Source organism: Hydractinia symbiolongicarpus, chromosome 10 (genome assembly GCF_029227915.1).
Source record: "Hydractinia symbiolongicarpus strain clone_291-10 chromosome 10, HSymV2.1, whole genome shotgun sequence".
Taxonomy (NCBI): domain Eukaryota; kingdom Metazoa; phylum Cnidaria; class Hydrozoa; order Anthoathecata; family Hydractiniidae; genus Hydractinia; species Hydractinia symbiolongicarpus.
In genome coordinates this window covers 10,920,042-10,933,607 of record NC_079884.1, presented here as the reverse complement: position 1 = coordinate 10,933,607, position 13,566 = coordinate 10,920,042, and the positions used below count along the sequence as shown (strand labels likewise).

Below are 13,566 nucleotides of genomic sequence, written 5' to 3'. Positions count from 1 at the left end.
TCTGCAGTGTCATTTAAACAGTATACAGTGTCATTCAAAAAGTCTGCAATATCATTCAAAAAGTCTGCAGTGTCATTCAAAAAGTCTGCAATCTCATTTAAAAAGTCTGCAGTGTCATTCAGAAAGTCTGCAGTGTCATTCAAAAAGTCTGCAACATCAGTCAAAAAGTCTGCAGTGTCATTCAAAAAGCCTGTAGTGTCATTCAAAAAGCCTGCAGTGTCATTAAAAAAGTCTGCAACATCAGTCAAAAAGTCTGCAGTGTCACTTCAGAAATGTGCAGTGTAAGTGTATTCACCATTTTGGAGGTACCTTATGTCATATAGTGATAAATGAAAAGGAAATTTTGCCATACATCGTTTTCAAAAAAACAAACAAAAAACATCCAAGTATTGCGAAAATAAAGTTTCGCGAATATCGATTTACTAAACTTTAGCAAAACTGACTAAATTTTGTGAAAGTCGCGCTAATTAGTTTTCTTGAGATAGCATAAATTTGCTCATAGTGTTACTTTACTCCCCATTTTCTTCCTCCACAGCACATTCTAAGAAATAATTTATTTTTTTTAAATATTGGTTTTACGTGGAATTTTTTGTTTGTTTGTCGTTGTTCTTGTTGCCGTTGGTTGGAAAAAGTTTTCTTTTCAGAAGAGTTGAGTAAGAATGCGAAAATTTCTAGCGACAGGTGAATTTGATATTAGCTGTTGTTGTGCACATCAAAAAACAGGCTTTAATAATTTATCAGCTTATTCATTTCCTTTTGCCTTTGTTTGGCTATTTCTTTATTTCTATTTATACTGTGTCGCATATATCGGACGGAACGTGGTGTTTAATATTAGTTGACATGATTTCTTCGTACGCTCTTCTTCTGTTGATGTAGATTATTTATCACAAAAGTGAAGTATTTTAATTCTATCATTTGTGCTAAAATGCTTTCATATCTTTTAAGGAATTGTTTACAAATGACGTCAACCGTTAAGGGGCGTGCGTTAGGGGGGGTGGGGGTGTTATGCTAAAGTTGACGCTGGTTAACGAGGGAGAGGGGGAGGTGATATGTTGACTTCAGCTTTCACAGTTATCAAAACCTTGTTTTTTTCTAATTAAAGCAAAAGTTTCTTATAAAAATGTTTACACTGAATGTAATCAAGGAGAAACCTCCTTGATGTGATCAGTATCATTTTTCTTGAGTCTAAATTTGTATGAACATCTCGACTCGGGGAAAGGCTCTCATGTAACTCAGGGAGCGGGGATAAAGCAAAGCTGAAGGGGACAGTAACAAATCTTAAAAAATAATTCACATCATTTGTGTTTACAAATTTCTTAAGAATAGGCATTGTTATGTTGGTCAATATTTATACATCTCTAGGGACGAGATTGGAGTACCTTAAGAGGACTAATTTTTGGGAAAAAAATATCACGGCCTAATATTTCGCGAAAATTAAATTTCGCGAATCTTGCAAAAAAAAAAAGATTTTATGACATTTTGTTTTTTAATTTATTTTTTAAAGGCCTTTATGTAGAAGAAGTCATAAAATACAGACTGCTGGAGTTGAAATATATACTTTTCATGTAGTTCAAGGTAAATTAGAAAAAATATGTCAGTAGGGAGTTTTACAATAATTTTCATAGATAATAATTTTCAAGAAATTAACAAAAACGCGCGAAAATTAATTTCCATTAAGGTACGCATACAATCACAAAGATTTAATTTATTTTATTGTTTCTTCTAAAAATAATTTTATTTCTGATTGATGTTAAATGTTTGATTGCATTGCGGTATGCAGATAAAACATAAGTAGATGGATAAAACGTTATTTAAAAATAAAAACCGGAATATATAATAGTAATTGTAACCCAATTGTAAAAATAGGCTCCACGAAATATTTTTGTGTAAAGAAGCATAGCGGGTTGAGGGTTTCCCGGCTACACCTGCTCATTTACGCCCATTCTCTAAGAATTTGAAACGATAAAGGTGAAAGAAAACTAGACAAGCTGTTTTTAAAATTTTTTTTAAGCGCCTTAGCTATGATCCTTAGGTCGCCCTCAAGAAAAAGTATTTTCGGTCTAGCTTGTAATTATCGTAAATAGCCCAACTTTCTCATCCTCGTCCACTGGGTCTTGTGGCCCCTGAGCCGTAATTACGGAGTGGCCAACAATGACTTTTTGCCGCTGTCAACTTATCAACAAGGCAAAATGCCCTGGGAACGAGGTTGCAACTTTCTCATAAGCCACTAAAAACTCCCCCTTACTTTGGACAACCCCATTGCTAAACTCCCCCTGCCACCCACCTCAAAGTCCCATCCCAGGAGTGTACTAAGTTGAGGGAAACTACTGATATAATGCTCAAAAAGTTCTCATATTTCTGATCTTTGTCGTTATTAAAATATATTTATCAACAATTTCCGTACAAGCTATTAGCTACCAATCTATATGTACAATTTAAAATTAAGAAAGAGCAAACCAAACCAGCAGATTTGCCAGATTTTTTATTAAAAAATTATCTATTTTAAAAATATGCCAGGGTTGTACTGTTTCTAATATATAACCCATTCGCAAATATTTCATTTTTTAAATGAGCAGTTCTCGTCCCCGGGGTCTCTTATGACCTGCTGATGGGACAGCAGAGACCTGTAGAAAATTCCTGGTGGCGAAGTTGGTCGATTTATTGTATTTATTAGATGTAATAAAAAAATTCTCGTTAGCTAGTTTTTACTCTGCACATATTCTTCTCATTATGCCAAATTACCAGCACGCTAATTAAGAACAATCGAGGCGTAGTCGCAGGTGTTTCGTTGAACAATCGAGGCGTACTCATAGGTGTTTCGTTGAAGGGACAACATTATAAGTTTGCCAACCTCTTTCCTATGGAAGGACTGAAGAGGATCCACTATTACTGGAGCCTAACTGGGTAGAAAACGTAATTAAAAATTATCTTTTTTTTTAAGCAGGGTTTAGATGTTTCTGATAATAGTGGCACAATTTGATTTGTGCATCTCTGAAAAATGATGTATTTTGTTTCGTCCGAACATTTTCCGTCGTATGTTCCTATTCAACAGCAAATAAATAGAAACGTCTGACACAAATCCACAGGAGTAAAAAATCATACTTCCAAGTGCAAGCCATTCAGGATAGGTGTTTAAAAATTTCATGTATATGAAATAGGTGGCATCTGGTATGTAGACAAATATGATGAAAGTGACCACGATTAATGATGGAATAAAGAAGCTATTGTTCTTTTTCTGCTTTCCTTGATCACTATTGCTTTTTATGCCGTTGTTAAGGTTGATGTTGTTGTTGTTGTTGTTTTCGATAGTTAATGAACTTGCTTCTCTAAACTTTTTCTTTCGATTCTCCCTGCATTTCTTGTAAATATACGAATATACGACTATCGCATGCAGCACAACTATAGTGTCTGTAACGGGATAGATATATGTATACGAAAAAACTAAATAATCAAAATTTTGCAGAAACTTCAAACATAAAAATATCACGGCTAGCACTATTGAGAAAATCCAAATCGATAGGACGAGAAGAACTGTCCTGAATGGTGTAAAATATATATTGTATCTGATGTTGAAATAAACTTCAGCAAACCGATCGAAGGTCAATGCGACCATGGTGGATAAATTCACGATCCAAAAACAGTAGTAATGAAGACACACCATCGTGTGATACCAAGTCGAATCCATTTCCGAGTCACAACAAATCGTTGTTATCTCCATAATAAAGTGATCCACTGTTAAAATTACTTCACTGCAACTTAAGTTAAGCATGTAGACCCTTTGATTAGGAGAAATTACTTTGGGATATTTTATTAAAACATAAATCCCTATCAGATGCAACACTTCAACAACAGTGAATAAAACCATGCTAACAGCAAACACTGCCATTTTGAATTTATCCATGGTGGCTGTTTTTTTTTTAATTTATGTATATTTTTTATCAATGCTATGCTAATGAAGGAAGATTGAAATCAATGATAGACAACATGGTTTTTTTGTTCAATTCAAAAAAACACAAAGCTAAAAATTATATTATATATAGAACGAAGCAGATAAATTAATCTTAGAAGAAATCGCTTTGTGATTGAGATCACGCACAAATATGAAAATATACCCCCTGCGAACTTATTAGGTAGTCATAGCAATAGAAAAACTTACTCTTCGGTTCGCTGTATACGTAAAAGTTTCTGTAATTAAGTGCACACATCAAAAAAAGCAAAGCTATTCTCAATAACCAATAAAACCTGATCTTCCTTCTTGTTCTTCAAGGTCTGACTTCCTGTGTTAAATTTTGGTATCCATAAACCAATACATCTTTTCTTCTAGGTGTTAAGTTTTTACTTTTACATGAATTAAGTTTCTTTTAGTGTGAACATATAACTGATTCTCTTTGTTTTTTCAATAATTTTTGCGCGTTTATTTTTTATGAATATTTTAAGGGTTTTTTTCACAGCACATCTGACGAAAATAGCTCGTTAAAGCGGTTTAAACTTTTACTCAAAATCTTATTTAGGCGAAACACTTCCCCAACACTCTCGTGTGAAGGCAGATTATACATTATTTTGACAAAATAAAAACTCCAAAAATACTGGATTATTATGTAAGAACAAGTTGTTACCACGTGGAAAATCCACCTTTCCACGCGTCGTACTTATTCCGTTCCTCAGATTATCGCCCCTCATACATATTCGTGCATCCTTAACACACGCTAATGATTCCGCTAACAGTTCAAACAAAATACAGCTATTATTGCAGAGGTTGAATATTGACGCTTCTGCAACTTATAAAATATTAATAAAATAATAATATAATAAAAAAATTTCACCACTAAGCACAAAGTAACGTTTACGAAATCATGAAGCAATCTGTTCTGCATTAATATTCATCCAATCACACTGGGATACTCTTCCGCGACAAATGTTTACCCCGAATTACGGAATACACTGGGGCTGGTATGTACGGGGTGCGGGGAGAAAGTAATTGGGGTCAGGGGTTGGGGATGAGAAAACAAAAATGTTTTAAAAAATGGATATTTCGTGGAAAACCCCTTATGGATGTTAAATGACGTTAGTGCAATGCAGCATTGTTATTTTTTCCACATCTACATACTACTTGCATACTAATATGTTGTTTTAATTTTATCACAGAAAAAAGTTATTTGCTTGGATATTTCGAATCAGTTAATATTTTGCTCATATCAATCAGTTGATAAGTGTGGGAAAGACGCGTGTGTGGGAGGAGAAAAAAGCAACAAAGATTCACAACAAAACGAGGGGGGAGAAACTTTGCTACTCGCTGCTCTAAAAGGTATCTAAAAAAGTTCCGGGCGTTTAGGGCAGTTGAATGTTTAATCATGGCAAACATTCAAATCTATCACTTATGTAATTATTTTGTTTACAATACAAACTCAATCGTTGAACCTGTAGCGTTTTTGTTAAGGATTTTAATGAGGGTGTTTCATATTTGTATCGAAAAACACCGCAAGAACAAGAGTCGAGGTTGGTTGCAATAAATACGTTAGTTTTCCCAGAAATTGATTATCGTGGGTTTTTGTGGTTTAGGTTCATCATCGCAATTGTTTGGACCGATTGTCTTAGAAACGAGTTTGGTCAATTTTCTTATTTTGAAATTTACTTAATTAATAGGTAGCATGTTCTATATCTATTTTGGCCATTTTAGGTCAAATACCCCAATTACCCACAGGTAATTCTAATTAAGCTTAGATTTGGCACAAACCCTACATTAAGTAACTCCTCTATTAACTGCTCTTGGGTAAAGCAAGTCAAAATCATTCTCCCTGACCTTCCTGGCGCCCCTGTGCCAGTCAAATTTTCTGATAATAATTCTGTCGAAAAAATGACTTTTTCCGCTGAATAGAACTAAAAAGAAAGATGGCCAAAAATGGTATTATATGTTAAATTCACTTGATTCCGGGAAAAAATAAACAAAAATGTCTACAAACTGCATAAAAAGGGATTATATATGGCTGAATTAGAAGTTGTGAACAGGTTGTGTTGCAAAATTGTCAATTCCATTAATAGACACGGTTAATATTTCGTCGGTTACGTATTTAAAACTTAAACTCTCTGGAATTAAGCCAGTTAACTAATTGTCATAAAAACAACAGAATTAGAAAAAAAGGTTGAACAACTGGATGAAAGTAATAATAAGACGGAAATTTAGTCAGACATATTTAATCCTCAAGTACGCCTTAAGTATTATTAACTACGGTAATAAAGCCTACGTTAGGAAAATCTGACATCAAGCATAGCTTATCAGAGACAATGTATTTACTAACAAGCTAAATCAGGAAACACGTTCACAGGTCGTACAACACCAATGGGGAGAAGGACTTGAGAGAGGCTTTGAAACTAATAGCTACCAAAGAAATAATGTATTTTTTATGGGCAACATGAGATGGAAATCCACAAAAAAACAGTATATAACTTATAATTTCTTAGACTTTCTTTGTGCTAAAGGTCATGCAAGTTTCACATAACAATAAAGTGATTAAAATTTGTGATTAAAAATTTAATGTTTTAATGGTACACCAGGCTGTTTTTTGTTTTGTTGAGAAAACAGCTGCAGGTAAAAGAGCCTGGAAACGCAGTTGAAGTCCGGTTTTTTTCATATGATGTTTTGATTTGCTTGAATAATGGTAAAATTTCAGAATTAATTAAATAATACGAAGATTATTTGCATGCTGGGCCGCATTTTGCTAATTAGAAAAACAATTTATGTAATAACAGAGGATAACTTCTATGCACACTCCAAAAATACGTTTTTTCATCTAAAAAAAATGCTGTTCCCAAATCGGTATCTTGCAATATACTACCGATGTTACTAAGCAAAAACAAGCTCGTTCCAAGTGCCTTTTGTCTCTTTTTTTTACTGTAAAAAAAAAAGAGACAAAAGGCACTGGGGACGAGTTTGTAAGCAAAAAGTATTTTTTTCCAATTGTTAGCTGTTTTAATTCCTTAGATGGAGTTTTGTTAGCTTTTAATTCTAACTTGCTTTAAAATTTTTTCGCCACTCATCGTCATCTATTTGGCACTCATAAATCAGTAACATATGTCCACAATTAAGTGTATCTTAAAACTCCTTTGAAACCCATCGACCACCTATCCCGAACACAAGAAGATTTCAGACTTTCTGCAGTCACCATAGATATTATTGCGGAGCGGGACGGATCTTACTGGACAAATTTCTATTCCACATAGGACAAAAAATTACTCGCCGGCGAGGAATGCTATTTGTTCTCGTTTTTTAATTCGAACTACCTTAAAACGAACAGTTTTTTACCTGTAATATATAGGGTTCAAAGTTCAGCTTTCCCTCTATGCGTTTAAATTGTGCAACTTTTACAAAAACATAATGGCTGCAGAGCCTCCTAAAATCATCTACCAGACATTCCCGTCAGAGAAAACACAATATTAATTATTAATAGAATCTAGAGCGGATTTGCGCCTCGCCAATTTTCCTCTTTTCAGGGTCAACGGAACCAGACGTCTGGGTTTTACCAAAGATAATAAAAAATGTCTAGAAAGTGATAATCACATACGTAGTATGAGTATAGGACTTAAAGTTCTACAAATTATTCTGACTGCGGCTAGCTATCAGTAATAAGTACATAACCAGAATGAAATTATAGCAAAATGATTACACCGCGTTTAAATTATTTTTTTGTGTTCTGGTATTTTTGAAATGAGCAATGCGTGTTACAACGTGGGCAATCTGCAATCTTTTTTATCAAAAAATAGAGACAAATACTTTTTTTAATTTAGATGCCACGATAGCGTATCGCTAGTTGGAAACAAAGATATGAAATTAATGAAATTTGGACAGTTGGGACGTGTCAAGTCGCACGTTAGATATTGATACTTTTTATGAAAAGCTTCTTTTAAATTTGCATTAAAAGGTCCTGTAGGACATACTGGGATAGACTGTGAAGCTTAGCGAAACCGAATACTGCTCACACATATGAGCATAGTTTATGGATCCTCTAATGTAAATGTTACAGTTACTTGCCCATTCTGTTGACGACGCCCAAGAAATCAAAATTTCCAGTTACCTAGCAACGGATATGTCCAAAATATATTAAGATAAAAATCACTATATCACTCTATACCGATAGCGAATATGTTAATTTCTCTTGTGTGTTACTAAGAGCACACGAAATAACGATGGAAAAAAAGGATTTAAGTGGCTTGGTCTAAAGATCGTGGATTAATTTTATTATAAATTATCGTTCCAATCTTTGTCAGCGCTTGTGAGGATCATTTGAGGTTACGGCAACGAGAAACGACGAGAATTTAGGGCGAGAAATTTGAGCCAATCTTTAAAAAGCAATGGGTGTTGGGAACAAGGTTGTAAAGTTCCCTGTGTACCACATCAACCTTTTACTAATGATCATGCTTTGGTCTCCGGCGTTGCTTCTTTAAATTTCAACGTTATTAAACCACTCTCGAAATAACATGGGCGCTAAAAGCAGGGTGCTCGATTAACAGAAGAAATGCGGTAGATTTGAAAGTAAAATTGTATTGCGCACGCGCACTTAATCTTTTCTTACTTGGTCTTTTTTTACGAATATATGAAATTATTACAAAAAATCCGTTACAAATTACAAATATAATATACCTAACTACAAAAAATCAATAAATCAAGAAAAAGAGAATAAAAACCATACTTTTAACGCAGGGAGGAATGGGCACCAAAAAATCGGAAGTTTGTGTATTTTTAAGAGACAAAGTAAAACACATAATATAAGCTATTTATCATAAACAACAAGATTTTATTGGTCTGCTTAGTTAGATTTTATAAAGCGAAAACACCATAGTTTATGTTATCAAATAGCTCTTTGAAAATATTCAGTTCAAAAATGAACGGTAGAATTTAAACTTAACTTGAGTTACTAGGCGAAATATAGGCCGTTTTTGGGCTTTTTCGGACCAAAATTTACTTATTTACTCTTTATTAGAGCTTTCTAATGGTGCAACTGGTGGCTTACTAATCTATTCCATCAAGACTTATAAGCAACTTAGGCCCGTCTTAATACAAAAAACTGTGAAACCTTGGAAACAAGATTTAACCTACTAGGTAGCTATTCCCTAAACTCAAAAGAACTACTATATAAAGTTTAATCTGGTTTCTTGGAGTTTTTATTATTTTTCTGATTTGTAGGTTTGATTAAATCCTTCTTTTAATGTGTCTTCTTCGTTATGGGAGTTGAGGCTTATCAAAGGTGTGCTTAATTCTCTTGATGTTGTAGATTGATCCTCTCCGTTTTCTTTCTTCTTCTTCTTACGTGTCTTGCTTACTAAATGAAAGTTGCAACTTGTAGAAGAATCTATGGCTATTAATCTCCAACACGCCTTCCTTAACAGCTGCAAACAGGATTATAAAATTTATTGGTCCAAAATAAGTTTACTATTTTGTATGCTACTACAGCTGTTGTCTTGGTTCATTTTTTGCCTTACAACAACTAAACCATGCTTACAAATTTTTCTGCTTTTCTCTTCTTTTTTGTTAATTCACTTTTCTTTGGTGCTGTATTTCTTATACCTCCTGTTTCTTTGGTGTTTTTTAGATGACACCCAAATGCAGGGACATATGCTAGTCTTTTGTCGTTTTCTTTTTGCTTGTAAAGCCACTCTGGAGTCTAAATATAAGATCTCGTTTGTGTACCTGTTGTATAAAATCAGCATCCAGTAAAAACGCATAACGTTTGCTAAACCCTGACTGACTAAAATGGGATATCTGGCAACGAAAAAAGGCACTGAATTTATTCACGACGCGTTGGACTCGAGGACTTAGCAACATAAGTTTACAATCGTAAAACAGAATCACCTAGGGCTCCCTAACCAGAGTCATACTTTCCTAAATTTACCCAGGGGCCGGAAAAGAATGTTCGCTAGCCCTGCAGCATGTGAAAAGGGCATAACTAAAACCTCTAAAAACTTCATACCATTGCTCACTTTTTATAAGACACCACTAAACAAAGAAAGCGTGTTTTGCTACTTCCTAAAATACCGAGATCTGATACCAAGAGCGTAATCTTTTTTAAAAAAATACTCGGCGAAGTTTAAGCAGCTTTATGGGTTGAGACGAGTCAAGTTCTAAGCGCATGCATGTGGAAGCTTTTTTAATAAGCAATAAATATTTAGAAGACGCTACCATCTTTAATATTATGGAAATGCATATTGAACTCCTACATTTCAACAAGGCAATCGCAGTTGTAGTAATAAGCAGGTTAATGGAATGCAGCATTAATGGGACATTATTCAGTCGAGGTTTTGCTATTCGACAATTCAATGACATCTCGCTAGCAATGCAGCATTTTTCTTGATGCTTCTCTCCAGAGAATTCAAATAGACTGTTTTAATTGTATTACAGACAAACGTAAATAGGCCGAATGTCTTAAACTTTTATTTACTTTACATCTCAATAAATAAGCAAATACAAGGGCTGGAATTAACCTCAGCGAATCGAGAAAAATATAACAAAAATTATCATAATGGATTGATACTCTAGGTAGCATTTAAGGGATGACATTTCCAAACAAATATGATGATACACAGTCCGCAGAGACAAATATATTGTTAAAAATACAAATACAGGGAAAATGATACAACTTACAATATGGCGAAAGATCAAATCTTTCGGTAAAATAGGATTTCTTTCTGCAATGATGGCTTTCTCAATTTCTATCTCAGCATTTCTTAATTTCTCTTGTTGTATTCGCTGTTCTCTCTCGGCTGCTGTAACTTTTGCATCGATTTCCTGGAAAACAATGCGATATATATTATGAAGTCTTTTCATTTTTTTGCAATATTTCTTAACCAATCAATTTTACAAATAGATGTCATATATTGTCTAATTCGACCCTCCAGTAGATTCCAAGATAAGATAAGACAAAATTGGTCTAGAAATCACGCGACCCAGTAAGTTTTGCAAAATAACATGTTTAGATAATAACGAACAATTTTGTTAAGAGAATTAATAAAAACTTTGCCTTGGGAAGTTTAGGAAAATTAATAAAAAAAAATTACATTCACATGCATTATCCTACTGATGGTCTATCTCTACAATTACTCAACCAAATTTTTTTTTATTAAGGTTATCTTTCGATTAAACGATTAAACGCCCTTTTTCTTTAAACACCCCTCGAAGAAAAAACGCCCTTCCTTCAACTTAGAACTGTATCAAAATGTGACATTCTTTTTCAGCTTAGTTGAGCAACAGCCTTAGTTGAGACTACCTGTTATAACATTTCAAATTAATGATAAAAAATGGATACAAAGAAATATTTTTCAAATAAACGCTCTTATGAACCTCCCTCAAGATCTCCTGATATTATTGCAATGCGTTCAACGGCCTCAATCATTTCGTCTTAATTTTCAAAACATTTGAATAATATTGTTTTTGTCTTACCTTTTTCTTTTTCAGTAAATCATTGAGTTTATCAGTTGCTTCCTTTACTTGCGCTTTTACTGCTTGCAAATAGAATTCAAATTCTTCTGTGGTATGACCTTTCTTTTCAGATATTTGATGTCTCTTCTTTCCATATTGTTGTTCTGCATATTTAAACATTCCCTCAGCAAGTTGCTGTTGAATCTTTTCTATGATAAAATAAAACTTTGTGAAAATACATAATTTAGCTTTTAAAAAAAAGGAAAGATGAAAAGGATGAATCAAGATTCTCAACCTTCTGCCTTCAAACGTAATCTCTCTTTTTCGGAAGCTCTCAAGTATTCGTAATCAGATGGCAAATACAACGACGACCAGCTTTGCCTTTGGTTCAAAGCATATCTTTCCATCCTCCAATCATAATGTTTAGCTACATAATCATCCAATGAGAACGTTAGATCATGAAGCATTGAACTGTCCAAATAACGAGTTGGAATCGCAGCGCCATTTTGAGTTATCAAAATTTGTCTTCCGTGAATATCATAGTCAAATTTTCCACGACCAAATTTCTTCAGGACCTTTTTGAAATTTCTCGGCTCCAATTGCAAAGCCTTAGATTTTGCAACAGCAAGACGCGGCGAGGGCGATCTTCGCGGTGTGGTTTTCTTAATAGGCGTGGATGTAACCTTTTCTTTCTTGGGTGTTAAAACAGATGTGGGTCGATTTAATTTGACCTGTGTTCCTTTTATAAACCAGCTTGGGTGTGTCTTAAATAAGGGTGTAGATTGATGCAACTTTAAGCGAGCTTTTTCTTCTTTTGCGGAATCTAAGGAGATATTTAAAAGCTCCGCTTGTGTTTTTTTCGCTTTGAAGCTACTGTCTTGAAAACTGCGTCCGGTTACCTGCGACTTCTTCTCAGAGAACGACGATGCTCTTGCAACTGGTCGCTTCTCCTGAACTTTCGTCGCGCTCTCTTTCCCATTGCTGATTCGACTGCTGGTTCGTCTAGGCGACAAACGATCGTTCCAGTAATCCCTTAAATTCTTCACGCTAAAGTTTTGTTCAGTCGCAGACTCTTCTCCTGTTTTCTTAAGGTCAGACTCATCTACTGTCTTGGTGATAGATTTCTCTTCCTCATCTTGCATGTTTTCTTTTGAGGTAAAAATGGATTCTTTCATCCTCTTGCCATTGATGGATTTTTCACCTTCTTCTAATTGTATCTGCACGAATGTGTCGTAGTTGAACCCTGCATTTTCCATCTGATTTAAATATAAATGTTTGTTCTGTTTAGCCTTTATTTCGGATTTAAGAGCATAATCTGAAAAACTTGTCTCGTCTTTTTCATAACGTTTGCGAAATTCCCCGATATTTCCAAGAACTCTTGATGCCGACTGACGCAAGTCACTGAGCTGTTCTTTTTGCTTCATGTAATTGTCATACAATCTTTTTCGGCTCTCGTAAATTCTTTTATTAAAATAGGGTGACCGAGACGCTTTGTTGTTAGCTTGTAGATAAAGAGTCTCCAGTGTATCATTCGGCTTGTTTTCTTTAGCTAACGATTTTGATTTTTCTTCAAAGAAATCTGTTTCCTCTGTTTCTAGATTCGATACTGCCGAATCTACTTTTTCACAGCCGGGATGTGTTGTTTCATTTACAAATCCTGAATAGCTAGGCTGCTTGGCTGAAGAATTATACAATGACGAAGCGTTGTATAGTCTATCATATTTATTCGTCAACTCACTTGATTCGTCCTCTTTCTTGGTATAAACACGGATCGCATCCAGTGAATCGTCTTCCATGTATTTCTTATATAGGAAAGGTCTTTCTCTTTTTTGTTCAGGACAAAGAGTGTACGTCGTGTTCGCATTGTTAAACCCATTGACCTTCGACTTGGTCTCAAATTTTTCTCTCAACGCGCTTACAGAAAACATTCTTTACGATGTGAAGATCATCTACCAAAGCCAATGGAAAGTTGCATTTTTTGAAATAGATATCTTCTCAAATTATCCAACTTTGATTTTGTTTATAAATGTTAGTTTTTTCAATAAAACCAACGCTACATTATATACATAAAATAAAAAATTGATAATTTTATCAGTAGGCTTGGCAAGCAAAAGAGGTCCATTTCAATACTCTCGTGCGATTAATTTTTAATTTTTAAA

General features: G+C 34.4%; 2 protein-coding genes across 2 annotated transcripts; both read right to left on the bottom strand.

Moving 5' to 3' along the window:
• Positions 1-2,947: 2,947 nt before the first annotated feature.
• LOC130612852 (uncharacterized) lies at positions 2,948-3,886 on the bottom strand. The gene has a single exon (XM_057434195.1). The coding sequence runs from the start codon at positions 3,884-3,886 to the stop codon at positions 2,948-2,950; it is 939 nt and encodes a 312-aa protein (XP_057290178.1).
• A 4,685-nt stretch (positions 3,887-8,571) lies between these two features.
• On the bottom strand, positions 8,572-13,446 carry LOC130613060 (uncharacterized). The gene is made up of 5 exons (XM_057434376.1): positions 11,703-13,446; positions 11,429-11,616; positions 10,634-10,777; positions 9,495-9,656; positions 8,572-9,314 (listed from the first exon to the last, which is right to left on the bottom strand). Exons 1-5 carry the CDS (start codon positions 13,333-13,335, stop codon positions 9,312-9,314), a joined length of 2,130 nt encoding a protein of 709 aa, XP_057290359.1. The 5' UTR covers positions 13,336-13,446; the 3' UTR covers positions 8,572-9,311.
• Positions 13,447-13,566: the final 120 nt, after the last annotated feature.